Source organism: Mirounga angustirostris, unplaced genomic scaffold (assembly GCF_029215605.1).
Source record: "Mirounga angustirostris isolate CCGP_5_RB_7025 unplaced genomic scaffold, mMirAng1.0.hap1 SCAF_16, whole genome shotgun sequence".
NCBI classification, from domain to species: Eukaryota; Metazoa; Chordata; class Mammalia; order Carnivora; family Phocidae; genus Mirounga; species Mirounga angustirostris.
The window spans coordinates 35,435,780-35,449,493 of record NW_026991724.1 but is presented as its reverse complement, the minus strand read 5'-3'; the positions used below and the strand labels follow the sequence as shown (position 1 = coordinate 35,449,493).

General features: G+C 35.8%; 1 protein-coding gene across 6 annotated transcripts in view; it reads left to right on the top strand.

Annotated features, from left to right (window-relative positions):
* PHKB (phosphorylase kinase regulatory subunit beta) overlaps positions 1–13,714 on the top strand; it is a 318,702-nt gene that overhangs the window by 174,757 nt on the left and 130,231 nt on the right. For all 6 annotated transcript variants that reach the window (XM_064580840.1, XM_064580837.1, XM_064580838.1 and 3 more), the window contains 4 exons: positions 5,395–5,490; positions 6,598–6,795; positions 10,308–10,365; positions 11,151–11,228. In XM_064580840.1, coding sequence (XP_064436910.1) covers positions 5,395–5,490; positions 6,598–6,795; positions 10,308–10,365; positions 11,151–11,228 — 430 coding nt within the window. The remainder of the gene's footprint in view (positions 1–5,394; positions 5,491–6,597; positions 6,796–10,307; positions 10,366–11,150; positions 11,229–13,714) is intronic.

The window sequence follows — 13,714 nt, the reverse complement described above, 5'->3', positions numbered from 1 at the left end:
TTTTATTTATTTATTTGTCAGAGAGAATGAGAGAAAGCGCACACAAGCAGGGGGAGCGGCAGAGAGAGAAGCAGGCTCCTCACGGAGCAAGGAGCCCGATGCAGGTCTTGATCCCAGGATCCTGGAATTATGACCTGAGCCGAAGGCAGATGCTTAACTGACTGAGCCACCCAGCCACCCAGAACTCTCCCAAAGCAGAGTTCATTCTTGACCTTGTTTAACTTGTGTCTGTTTCCAGCAGAGCTATATACCAAATGTTCACTGACTTAACTATTCCTTGATTATTTCAGGTAGAAATTTAGACAAATAATGTTTTATTCCTGTAGCCACACAGATGTTACCTATTACGAGTAGAACCCCTCTTTGTCTTCCATTTTTCTTGGGTAATATCAGAGGGAATCCTAGTTTTGCAAATTCCCATCACTACAGCAGTTAAATTAAAAAGATACCTGCTAAACAGCACATTTAAAAGTGCATGTGATCTTTTTAGTGTTTAATCATCTTATAATATTGCTTCATGTACTTAAGAGACCGCAGCTCTTTTAAGAACATGAAGTCAGTAGCTAGAAAAGTCAGTAGCTAGAAAAAGACCTAATATAACAAATGTTTTTATTCAAATGAAAACCCAAAGAAATCTCTTCAAGACTTGAGGGATTTCAGGTCACATGGGTATTCTCAGTTATTTCTAACAACTATTGACACAGTGTTTTGGAAGACCTGCTCATGTGTCTTTAAATTAATTTAGAGCTTTCAAAAAATGCTTCTCCTGTTGGTGGCAACTCAGAGAGTAATAGATCTTTGGAGCTGGAAGGGCCTGTCTCTCAAAATGAGTGGTCAGAGAGTTGAGATGGCTTTTTGCAGGTCATGAAACAGAGGCAAAACCAGGAATTAAACCAAAGCCACTTGGTAATGAATCTAGAACATCAGCTATCAGTACAGGAAATCTTCGATCTTGAATGCTTTCCACCTTTGCAGCTGTGCTTTTCCTTGGAAAACTCTTAAGGCGTTTCTTTTTTTGAGTTAAATTAAAATTTTCATTGAGATAGAATTGATATATAAAATTAATTTCAGGTGTATGACAATGACTGGATATTTGTATATATTGCAAAATGATCACCACATTAAGTCTAGTTAACATCCATCAACATACATAGTTAGAATTTTTTTTCTTATGATGGGAACTTTTAAGATCTATTCCCTTAGCAACACTCAAATATACAAATACAATATTATTAACTATAGTCACCATGCTGTACATTACATCACCAAGATTTATTTTATAACTGAGAGTTTGTACCTTTGACCGCACTATTTTCTTAAATACTGAACTTTTGAAGGAGGTATCCATATATGAAAAATGTGAAAGGCTTGCCTTTTGCCCTTTGTGTACTTCAGTGTATAAGATGAATGTTAATTTTTATTTTTATGGGGATTATTGGGTGGAAAAGCTTTTCGTTTTCATTATTACTATCGTGTGTTTCTACTTCCCTTCTTTTTTTAAATATTAGACTTGCTTTATTATTCAAGAAAAAAACCCATTATTTAAATATTTACTCTATGAATAAAATCTTAAAAAAAAAAAGGATGCCTGGGTGGCTCAGTGGGTTAAGCGTCTGCCTTGGGCTCAGGTCATGATCCCAGGGTCCTGGGATAGAGTCCTGCATCGGGGTCCTTGCTCAGCAGGGAGCCTGCTACCTCTGCCTGCCGCTCCCCCTGCTTGTGCTCTCTCTCTCTCTGACAAATAAATAAAATCTTTAAAAAAATAAAATAAATATTTACTCTGAAACTATTTCCAAAACTTATTTTCCTTTCTGAGAGAATATCTAAGAAGAAAATATGATAAAATGGCCTAATTTCTTTACTGATAAGTTTATAATAAAGGCTAATTTTAGCATTTAGAAACATAACTCATATAATCCTCAATGTGAGAATTATATATTTCATCATGGTTTCAATATATATTCTGTATAAATATATATTATGTATAAAGAAATATATATATGTAAAGAAATATTATTAGAAGTAATATTTAAATAAATCATAATTTACACTCAGCAAATGCCATTGACATTGTTAGCAACAGTTTTGTGATTCCTGGCTCTGAGTCTCAGCTCTCCTCTTCTGAAACCCTGAGAATTAACACTCAGGTTCATCTCTTTCTGTAGTTTGAAAATTCCATTATGTGAGTAGGACCTTCTGTAGAGAAAAGAAGCCTGGCTTGTGGGAGGGGCTACTAGAGGCTACTGTTTGGTCAGTGTGTAAAAGTGGGCCATTATGCACCCATAGCCATGGTGCATGGGGTAAGGCTCATCAACAAATATCATTTCTGTAAGAATTCACTTTCCAGGATCTGCCACAAAGCTAAGAGACAGCCTGATGCTGAACTAGGGAAGAATGTGGTGTCATCAGCCTGGTGTTGGTTTTGTTTTAGGAAGAATAGAAAAGATTTCATGTATAGTAGATATACTGACCAGTTTCATTGTTTGATTGTTTGATGCTGGATGAGGGTAGCAAGCCCATTAGCTCAGGTTCAGAGAAGTGATTAATCGGGAAAAGAAAGACCCAGACAGTCTTTCTGAAATTCAAATAATTTCACTTTGAATTGAGACTAAAGAAATCAGCAGTATCTTATAGTCATAGATATCACCTTGGTACCATCTCAGAAATGTTTGTTGTGGTCATGGAGCCTGGAGTAGATGGTTCAGTGCAGCTCTTACCCACCACTGAAACTCAAGTCCCCATGACAGTAGTCAGGTTGAATCAAATTCTAGTGTATTTACTAGGACACAATTGCAGAAACTCAATTTGGGGATTAAAGTTTGAACTACCAGTCTTAAAATATGTTCTTTTGCTGGAGTTGGGATATTATGGCAGATTTGTGATGATTTTAGAAAATGGAAGATTAAAATAAAATATCCAAAGCTAATCAGATATTTTACAATGACATATGTATATATAAAACGTCCTTTCATATAATGTGTCTTTAATTGGAGAAATTAAGATACTAACAGATGAGCTGAGGCCAGAATCTAAAGGTGATGACTGGAGAGATTACTCATATTATGAAAAGTGTTCAAAGCAATGGAGACATATGTAGCTTCCTTTGAAATTTACAGTCCTAAAATTAATGTGTCTGATAATTTAAGGAAGGTGATAATTAACTCCATATGTAGGTTTTCCTTGATGGCTTTTAGCAAAAGTTGATTCTGATAAGGAATAGTGGCTTTGGATGCATTTTATTCTCCTGTAAACCTGTGTTGTATACCTAAAGCATGGTATATTGTTTAAGAGGTTAGCCAAACAATACAGTTAACTAACCTTTGATCTCAGTGTTAAAGTATGGTAACATTATGAGATTATTTTTCCTTTTGTGCATACTTCTTAGAGCCTGGCAGAGAAAGAGACCTTAACAAATACTTTGAATTTAGGTTTAAATAAGCCACTGATTTTGGCCAGAAAATAGAAGCTGTTTATATTAATCAAATAATGTCAGGAATTGCCAAATTTGCCATTTTACTTCATTATTTATAAGTTTACCTACTTAGATTGTATCTTTTAAAAATTCAATTCAAGGCAGACTGATTTGGCATGCAACTAACTTTATTAATTATCAGCCTAAGGATAAACCATAAGTCCTATTTTCTATACTCACAGATTCCCAACATCTCATACCCATTTATTTCTCTGCTGCTTTGTTCTAACCACCCTACTTGCTCCCCGATCCACCCAAATTCATAATTCTAGTTTACCTTCTCCAGAAAGTCCCCCAAGTTCCCTATTATTTTCCTCCTATTAATTTAAGAGGTTTATTATCATTAGTATTCTTTCATCTAGGCCAGTCATTTGGAACATAATTGTGTATTGCCATGTGCAATCTTTTTGTTTTGCTTTATTCATCTTGTTTAGGGACTATATATCACCAGGGTCTGTTCCTTGAGAGAGGAGATCAAGTCCTATCTTTTTTATTTTCCTCAAAGGAGAGAGCACTTGACTCTGACAGTGATAGCTACTGCAACAAACTTTTGTTGGGCTCAGTTTTGTGGGTAGAGATGAGTAGTTGAGACTTTCAAATTGTAGGAAGGACAGTTAAGCATTAATCTCATTGTTGAGAGTCAGCTTCACTCATTCGTTATTCATTTATTAATTATCAGAGTTAAGAGAGATTTAAGAAATGATACCATGAATGAAAAATTATTCTATTTTATGAGCTAATATTCATGTATGAACAGGTTAACAGGAAAAATATACATATAGTGAATCTGATATTTGGATGTAGGGCCTAGTAGTCCTAGATTTGGGCTGTCAGTCTAAGTGATTGATTGATTCTAGGTATTTTAGTTTCAGGGTGAATACATCTTCGAAGTTGGTTTAAATTTGGATGAGATTTAGAGGATAATATTAAAGTAACGTGAAAGTTATAAGAGTTCTCTTCTTCCTTTCTCCATGTATTTTTCTGAGTATTCTCTTATTATGGAAGTTACTTTGTATTCCAATTTAATTTCCTGGGTTTTCAAAATATTTAGCTCCCCAGGAAAAGAGCAAAGCCATGTTTACTTATGACTATGCTCTTGAATATGGAAAGTATTAATGGCTAAATAGTAAACTTTTTAAAACTTGGTTATCAGACCAATTGCCATTTTTTTTGTTATCTTTTTAAGTTTTTGGTTCTTAGTGAAAGATATTTTTTAATGTGGGAAATTGTATAACTCAGTGGTTAAGACATGAACTTCTATGTCAAAGACCTGATTTTTGAACCCTTGCTCTGTTAAACTAGGAGTTAGCATGTTCTTCATTAAAATGGGGATAATAATATCTACATATTGGGGATTAAGTGAGATAATCCATGTGAAGCATAAAGAACAGTGCTTAACATCATGAATATTAGCTAGCATTATGTGAATTATTATTATTAGAGATGCTCCTATCTTCATATTTTAATCAAATAGTTTTTACAGCTTTAATTCTAGATTGTATCTAAATTTTTATAGATTGATCATATAATCAGTGTTCTTTTTAAGACTGTATAATTCAGATTTTGCGCATCCTAATTAATTCTTGCTTCATTCCTTGCCAAAAATGCTAGATAAACTATTTTTATCTTTATTAAGACAAATATCCTTAATTGATTAGTTATCTTGTAATCACTACATTTTGAATTATAATAAGACTAAGGAGAAATAGGGAAAATGTAAAAATAACATTTATGTTTTATGATTATATTAATGTTATTACAAGAAATTTGAGGAATACTGAAAAAAGAGAAAATTAAAATCTTCTGTAACGCCACTCTCAAATGCAACCAATATTAATATGTTTGTGAAATTTCTTTATGTCCAGTATTCTACAGGTTCTTTTTTCTTGATTTAGGAAATGTTTTTTTCTCTCTCATTCCAGGGCTGTTCTTGGTCGGTTATATTTGTGGATCTCGATGCTCACAATCGCAATAGGCAAACTTTGTGTTCACTGTTACCCAGAGAATCAAGATCTCATGTGAGATATTTTTATAATAAACTAATATGAACTACCATTTATGATTGCTTCCCCAAAATAGTGCTTCAAATGTTAGAGGTTGCCAGAAGAGGAGAGAGAAATAAATGATGCCCGTCACTCCACTGTCCTGTAGAGGTTTGGTTCAGGAAGTGAGCAGAGCTGTGGACAGCTACTTTGTCCTTGGGCCTTTTGTAGAACTATAGAAAACTAGACCTATTTTTTGAGGAAGGGGTAGAGAGTAGCAACATTATACCAAAATGAATTTTTTGGTCATAGGGTATTAGAAAAATGTTTCTTATGATTTATCTTTCTTTTGAATAAAGTTACTTGCTTTGTTTCTTTTCTCTCATGTGATTCACCTTTAAACTTTTATATGCATGTAATACCTGATTACAGATTTTTCTAGGGGTTATTTGTGGCTCTATTCTTAGAAAACACCCCAAATAAAATAATTATTTAAAAAGTACAATTTTATAGAAATAATACAAGATTATGATAAATAGAACCCACAAATAAGCAAATAATAACAATATCCACTAATTATTTCACCACTCAATTATAGTTTTAGGGTGACATCATTTGGCTTTATGTTTCCACACATTTTTATGTACATATGTAATCTTTTTATTTTACAAGACTGGAAGAATATTGTTTATAATCCTTAATAACCTAGTTCCATGACTGGACATATTTCCATATGTATAAACATTTCTACAATATAAAGTTTAATGGCTGCTAATTTACTCAGCTAATTGTTGACATTCAGATTGTTTTCTGTTTTTCACCATTATAAACCAATGTTATGGCAGACTGTTATAATTAGTAATTACTGGTGTTAAATTTTTGCACACTGCCTTAATTAATATCTTTGAATTTGAGTCCAGTGTTGAATCTTGAAAATACTCCTTATTAATGGATAAAGTTTTATCTCCTCTGTAAGGTTCACCAAACCATGTCATATAAATGTCTATCTGTCCCCTGGGGCACAGCAGTCTCACTGTCAGTTAGATAACCTTATTGACTTTTCATCTCCCTGATTCTCCTTGGGGTGTGTTGATCATATCACTGCAGGCATTTACATTCCCTTCTTTTTCTAATTGCACCTAGAACACAGATGCTGCCCTACTACCCTGCATCAGTTATCCTGCCTTTGCCCTGGATGATGAAGTTTTGTTTAGCCAGACACTTGATAAAGTGGTTAGAAAATTAAAAGGAAAATATGGATTTAAGCGTTTCTTGAGAGATGGATATAGAACATCATTGGAAGATCCCAACAGACGCTACTACAAACCAGCTGAAATTAAGGTATCAAAAAATATTCCATATCATAACAGAGTCAAAAGCACTGATTCAGGAAACAGATGTCTTGGGTTTGAACCCTGGCTCTGCCACTTACTAGCTATTTGGCCTTGAGCAAGTTAATAAACCTCTGTGTGTTTAATATTTTTCATTGGTAAAATAATAATCGTACCTATTATTATTTGTCCTGTTACTGAGGTTCGTATGAGGATTAAATGAGTTAACATATCTCTAAAAGTGCTTCAGATAGTTCTTGACACCGAGTAAGCACTCAATAAGTGTCAGCCTGACTAGCAGTGAGGCCCATTTGCTCATATTGGGCCACAGTGATTCATTGGATGAATAATTTTTCAACTGCACTTTCAGTACTTTGCCTACCTGCTCCATACCTTTTGCCTTATATAATAGAAAATATCTATTTGTGATTCAACTTTCAATCTTTTAAGCAAATGTTCTTTTTTTCTGTTTCACTTAGATATTTCCCTTTGAAATATAGTCCTCTAAATATTTAGTTTTAAAACATTTATTTCAAATTCACATACATACCACTTTATCTAGGTTTATTCTAGCTATTTTTAAGCTGCTCAGAAAACTGTAACACTCAAAAAAAGGGTAAACGTCTATCCACATTGCTGAAGATTTTCCTTTAGTGGTGTAGATTGAAAATTAGTTTTGTAAGCATGGTCTTAACTTTGAAGATAGGTAAGGGCCAATGAATCTCTCTATAAAAAATGTTTCGGCAACATTGTACCTTATAATTTGTTAGGCAGTTAAATTCTGCTCTTTTAATATTTAATACACGTGTAGTTTTGCTGGACAACTAGATAAGCTATTTGTCATTTTATTTAATTTCACAACTGACTGTCCTCTGGAAGCATTTGGAGCCATGTTATTGTGTACATATTTGAAACTTTATAGCGGTCTATTAGGTTGGGTCAGAAGATCCATTTATTTCTTGAACACCTTCAGGTATTTCTTCTCTATTTAATACATTTCCTGAGCTGACATACAGCACTTACTTTTGACTCAGACCTGCTATAACTACCACCCTGCAAATTTTCATCTTTGGATCAGTCCAGTAAAGGTGCTCTGTCCGTGTACCAACTGCTAAGCCCCAGCACAGAAAGCCACAGCTCTAGGCAGGTGCCAGCCCAGATTCAGAACACCCGTCTTGATGCAGTCCACACTGTTGATTTTACCGCTTGTCAGCACTGCTGTGTGACTCTGCCAGGAACTCCCCTTACAAGCTTTTCCAGCTTTTTCCTATATCCAGTTTTTTTTGTATTCAGGTTCCCAGACTTTACTTCTTAGGTCATTGCCTTTTATTTCTATTTGACCTCCTCCATGACCCCTATCCTTCATCCATCCCTACCTTCATCTCTCTTTGTCTCACAGAAGGTGTTGTCTGTTCTTCATCCTAGGGCTAACCCTCCATATGTACACCCCATCCTGTTCTCTTTTACTTCTTTGGGTTTCTTACTCTATCATTTGTTTTCTTCTCTAATAGAAGGATGTCTGTCTCTCTTTCTTTTTTTCCTCCTCATTTTCCTCACTTCTCCCTTCCTTCTGTCTTGCTCTCCCCCAACTCCAATCAGCTTTTTTTCCTCAGCACAAGCACAATAATGTTCATTTAAAACAAAAACCTTTACTCCTCTCTGCCTCCAGTCCTCTCTCTCTTTGTAGCCACACTTCTGAAAAGCATAGTCTGTTCTTGGTGTGTCTCCTTGTCTGCCTCCTACTCACTCCTTCGTGTTATACCCAGCTCTTCTTCAACACTTTCCAGTAGCTGCATTGGCTCCAGTCGGTTTAGGTCACTTGGTAGTGGATGATTTTCCGATCTTGTTTCACTGAACCTCTCCTTGGCATTTGAATGTTTTAACTGAGTCTTCTTTCTTGGAACATTCTCCATTTTCTGTGATCCCATTCTCTTCCTAATTCTCTTCTGTCATTGTCTTTTCAGGTTCTTCTTCTGCCACCCTCTAAACATTGCTCTTCTCCTGAGTTTCATCCTTAGTCCTATTCTTTTTTCATGCTATCCATGCAATCATAGCTTCAGCTATCACTTTTAACCCCAGATCTCCTTCTACCCCTGGGTGCCCTACCATGTATCCAGCTGCCTTTTGGACATCCTTACTTGGATGTCCTTCAGTCTGCTTCTGATCAATTCCCATTCTTTTGCCTAAGCCCCAAACCTGAGAGTCATTCTAAGCTTTTCTGTCTCATTCAGCTCTCTTTTTCACTCCCCAGGCCTAGCAGATTCAACCTCCTTTAAATCTTAATGTCTGTCCCTTCCTATTAACTCCTTGGTTTGGGCTATTGATTCATTAGCAAAGGATTTGTGCCCCGGGAGACATTTGACAATATCAGCAGACATTTTTCATTGTCACAACTTAGTGGATGCTACTGGCATCTGGAAGATAGAGGCCAGAGATGCTAGTAAACATTCTGCATTGCATAGAACAGCCTGTACAACAAAGAATTATTTGGCCCAAAATGTCAATAGTGCTGAAATTGAGAAACCTCAGTTTAGACTATCATATTTTCTCTTTGGATTGCTTCCAAGTAGCATTCCAGCTGGTCTCCTTATTTCTTGCTCTAAAACTCTCTTCAGTACTGCCATCTGTCCAACTAGTGAGTAAATCTGATTCTGCTCAGTATTCATCAGTGGTTCCCTGTCACTTCCAGATCAAAGTCTCAATCTTTTAGCATGACCTTCCCAGGCCCTTCCTGAACTGGCTGGCCTGGCCCGGCCCACCTCTTGGGCATTAACTTTCTCAATTCTTGCTTGTTTGTTCCAAAAATACTGAATTGCTGGTAGTTTCTTTAGTAAGCTTGTCCTCCCATGCATCTGTAGTTTGTACTATTGTTTTCTCTACATGGAGTTCCCTTAGCTCATCTCTCCAGAGGAATCCATCAAGCCTTAACTGAAGCATCTCCTTTCCTATTATCCCTTCCCAACCCCTGGGCAGACTCAGGTATTTCATTTCCTGTGTTCCTGATGTACCATGTATAAACATCTCATATGATACTATAGTTGTTTATTTACATGCCTGATTCCCCACTAGGCTAGGAGCTCTTGAGGGCAGGTTCTCTATTTTTTTGTCTTCATAGCCCTTTGTCTAGTTGGTGCCAGGTATTACTAAGTACTTAGTAAATATTTGTTGAATGAATGATTACTGTGTGATGGATTAAATTATAAGTTTTGAGTAATAAGAGTTCTAAGAATTTTTTTAAAAGAACAATGAAACTACTTATATCAGTCCAATTTTGTTATTACTGTATACTTCTATGTATATCCTATATACTATAATTGATTATAGTATATTAATTATATAGTATGTTAATTGATTATACTATATAGTATAATCTGTATACTTCTATGTATATCTTAACTTTGTTCTAAGGGTCATTCTATATATAATCGATTAATATATTTCTAATTAATATAATTGTTCTAACTAATATAATTGTTCTAACTGACTTCAGTGAAATTTTTAATATTTTATTTTGTGTTTTAGCTGTTTGATGGCATTGAATGTGAATTTCCCATATTTTTCCTTTACATGATGATTGATGGTAAGTGAGCTTTTCTCCTAAAATTTAAGCTATAGGATATAAGTGGTTTAAAGAAAAGCAGATGAAATATGACCCTTTCAGCTAGCAAAATAGACTATACTTCAGTGATGTTAACTGCTCTGCATTTTTATATGTTGCTTTTCTGCTTCCTGAGGGAATATTAAATCATTTAAAGAATTAAAAAATACTTTGAAGTATTTAAGAAATGATACAAATATATTTTCATACTTGCAAAGAGAAATTTTTTATGAATAGTAATAGATATTATAATCTTTGACATTGTGAATATCTATAATATTTATACTTAAGAATAGAGAAATTTTAATTAAAATTCAATATTCTGTTCTAAATGCTAACATGATCTTCTAAAATCAGTTTCATGGAATAATATCATACATATTTGCATTACCTTTTTCCAATTTTATTTTTATCATTTACCTACAAAATTACCAAAATAATCATAACTGGGCTAGTAGATTTTTCCCCTTTTTTTTTTTACTTTTTTTTTTTAGAGAGAGGGAGAGAGTGGAGGGAGAAGGGCAGAGGGAGAAGAAGGGAGATCTTAAGCAGGCTCCATGCCTAGCATGGAGCCCCACATGAGGCTCCATCTCACAACCCTGAGATCATGACCTGAGCTTAAATCAAGAGTCAAACGCTTAACCGACTTAACCGTTCTAGTAGAGGTTTGGGCTAGTGCCCCATGGGCTAGTAGAGTTTTCTAAGGCAAAATTTCTGTGGTACTTATTGAGCTCAGATGCTATTGGATTTTATATTTTAAATTTTAGGAGTTTTTAGAGGCAATCCCAAACAAGTAAAGGAGTATCAGGATCTTCTGACTCCAGTACTTCATCAGACCACAGAAGGTATAGTTGGATTGTTTTTCAAGAAATTCTTCCTAGTATTTCCTTAATGTACCTTTGAAATGTATAAATGATTCCATTTTAAATATAACAATTTATATTAAATTGTAAAAAATGAATGGATCCTTCAATGTATTATAAAGAGTAATCTATTAATTTGTTATTATAAGTGTGTTTTTATAAAGGAGTTCATTGGGCAAGACAAGGATGAAGAATAAATTTAGGTGGTTATGGTTGTAGTAATTGCAAAATAGTTTGCCAGGTGGGCAAAGGTACTTGTTCTGCTACCTACTATGAAACTCCCTCACTCTGTGTAGTGTGACAATAACATAGAGTGACTGATTTTTCTCCAGATCATCAGAAATGTTATGTTCGGGTGAATGCTGCCCCCTCCAGAGGGCTACCTTAAGAGGTTCTGCCGTAGCCTAAAGGTACTACTATTGCCAGGATCATATTGACCTCTTCTTTGAAGTTGCTTCTTGGACCTTTTGCATATTATTTTGAATGTCTGCCTTGTGCTAATGTATCATCCTTTGAGGATGGGATTAATATTTTAGAAATGGCTAAAAGACTTTGATGAGTAGTTTATTGGTTTTGGTTAAACACCAGCAGGGCCCATAAAAGAATGTAACTGATTTTTCAGTATGACTAAAAAACTAATTCTCAAAGAATTCCAAAGAAGAAGCTCCAGATACTTTGGGGATTTGAAGTATTAATAAAATAAGAACATATTCTCTTGAGTAAACAGCTTTGAAAACATTTATCTGAAAGTGAAAAATCATGATGTGTGGGTAACAAATGGGTGGTTCTGTGGACCCAGTGCACAAACTTGCAATTACAGCACTGGGCCACATTTCTCCCTCAGGTAAAGTTTGTGATATTCTTTATGGTTTTCCACAAGTATCTTCAAATAAAAACTTCACAATATGTGCTCACCCTTTAAAATACTTGTAATGTTAAAGTAGTGAAATATTTGTGGATAAACATTGAATTTCAAATAAATATTAATTTTTGAAACCAGTTATTTATATCTTTATACTCCAAGTAATAATTTGTCCAATGTGAGAAATAATGTAATGCATGCTGTAATGAATATAATATTTGAAATCCGACCCCTTGAATCAGATCTGTTAGTATACGGTTAGTATAGAATGTTGATGCATTGTAGGGTAATTTAGTGTACCACAGTTTAGTCTTTATCATGTTCAGAGAGTGATGTTCAAACTATTCTTTGTGTATCATAGACCTTTTTACTGGTTTTAGATACAAATATCACTATTGATTGCCTTTCTGAAAGGGGCTCAGGGAATGGAAAAGGCAGAATTCTAGGTGGGTCACTATGGTCCCAGGATCCCAGGAGACACAGAAAGAACCAGGGTGCCTGAATCAATAGAGTGCCCAAGCAGTGGAGCGGGGAAACTGGTTATGGTCAGTGAGCCCAGGAGGGACTCTCAGCTCAGGTCCCCATAAACTGCAAGCCAGGCTGGTAGGGAGACTGCTCTTTGCCTGAGCACCCAGAAAAATACTGGGACATATGGGTCAGTTACCAACCCCTGGGAAGGTCCAAATGGCTGGGCCCATTACCGGGCAACAGCTCTCAGGGTGGCAGCAACTCTGGGAAGGACAATAGGGCGGCACCCAGATGGAACCTAGGAGTGGTGGGGCAGAGTGCATGCGCATGAGCCCACAAATGCTCCCAGTCCCGAAGACACAAAATGCAGAGATGCTCGCGGGTCTCTGGGAATTCCCCCGGGAGAATTGCAGTCCCTGTGACCCTTGGGTTTCTGAGGAGCTTGGTGCACACAGAAGTGGAGACCCAGAGAGTTTATTGAAGAAGGGGTCCGTGATCTTTTGGCTCTGGGCCAGGGATCCAGTCAAGGCCATTTTTGCTCTGACCCTCTGAAGAGGTGAGGAAAGCCACTGGGGAACAAAAGCCACACAGAGGACAAGCTCACCTTGAGCCCATCCCCCTGACAAGGTCTGACTAGGCAAAGAAACCTGAGAAGCAGAACAGGAGGCCCCTCACCCAGAAGACAGACTGGAAGAACAGGTAAATGACAAGCTAATAGACCCCACAGACTGTAAAACTTCAGTACCAGGGGAAAATAATATATTGAGCTCCAGGTGTTTCCTCACGACTCGTTTTTCCTTCAATCTAAAATTTTCATTTTTTTTTTACCTTTTTCCTGTTGCAACTACATCCTTATTTTACCAATTTATGTTTCAAGTCACTTTTTAACCTTTTTTTTCACATCTACATTTTACAGATTTATGCCTCATTCTAGTCCTTTTTTCATTCTATTAAATTTTATTTTATATATAAACATTGTTTTCTTTGCATTTTGGGGATGTAGTGTATTCTAACACACAGACCTAAATTCAGTCAGGAACAAATAGATCACCCTGCTTTGTCCACCCTGAGAGATTATACTCCCAACCCCTCCCCCCTCCCCCAGTTTTTATTGTTTTGTTCATTTCAGCTTTGTTCG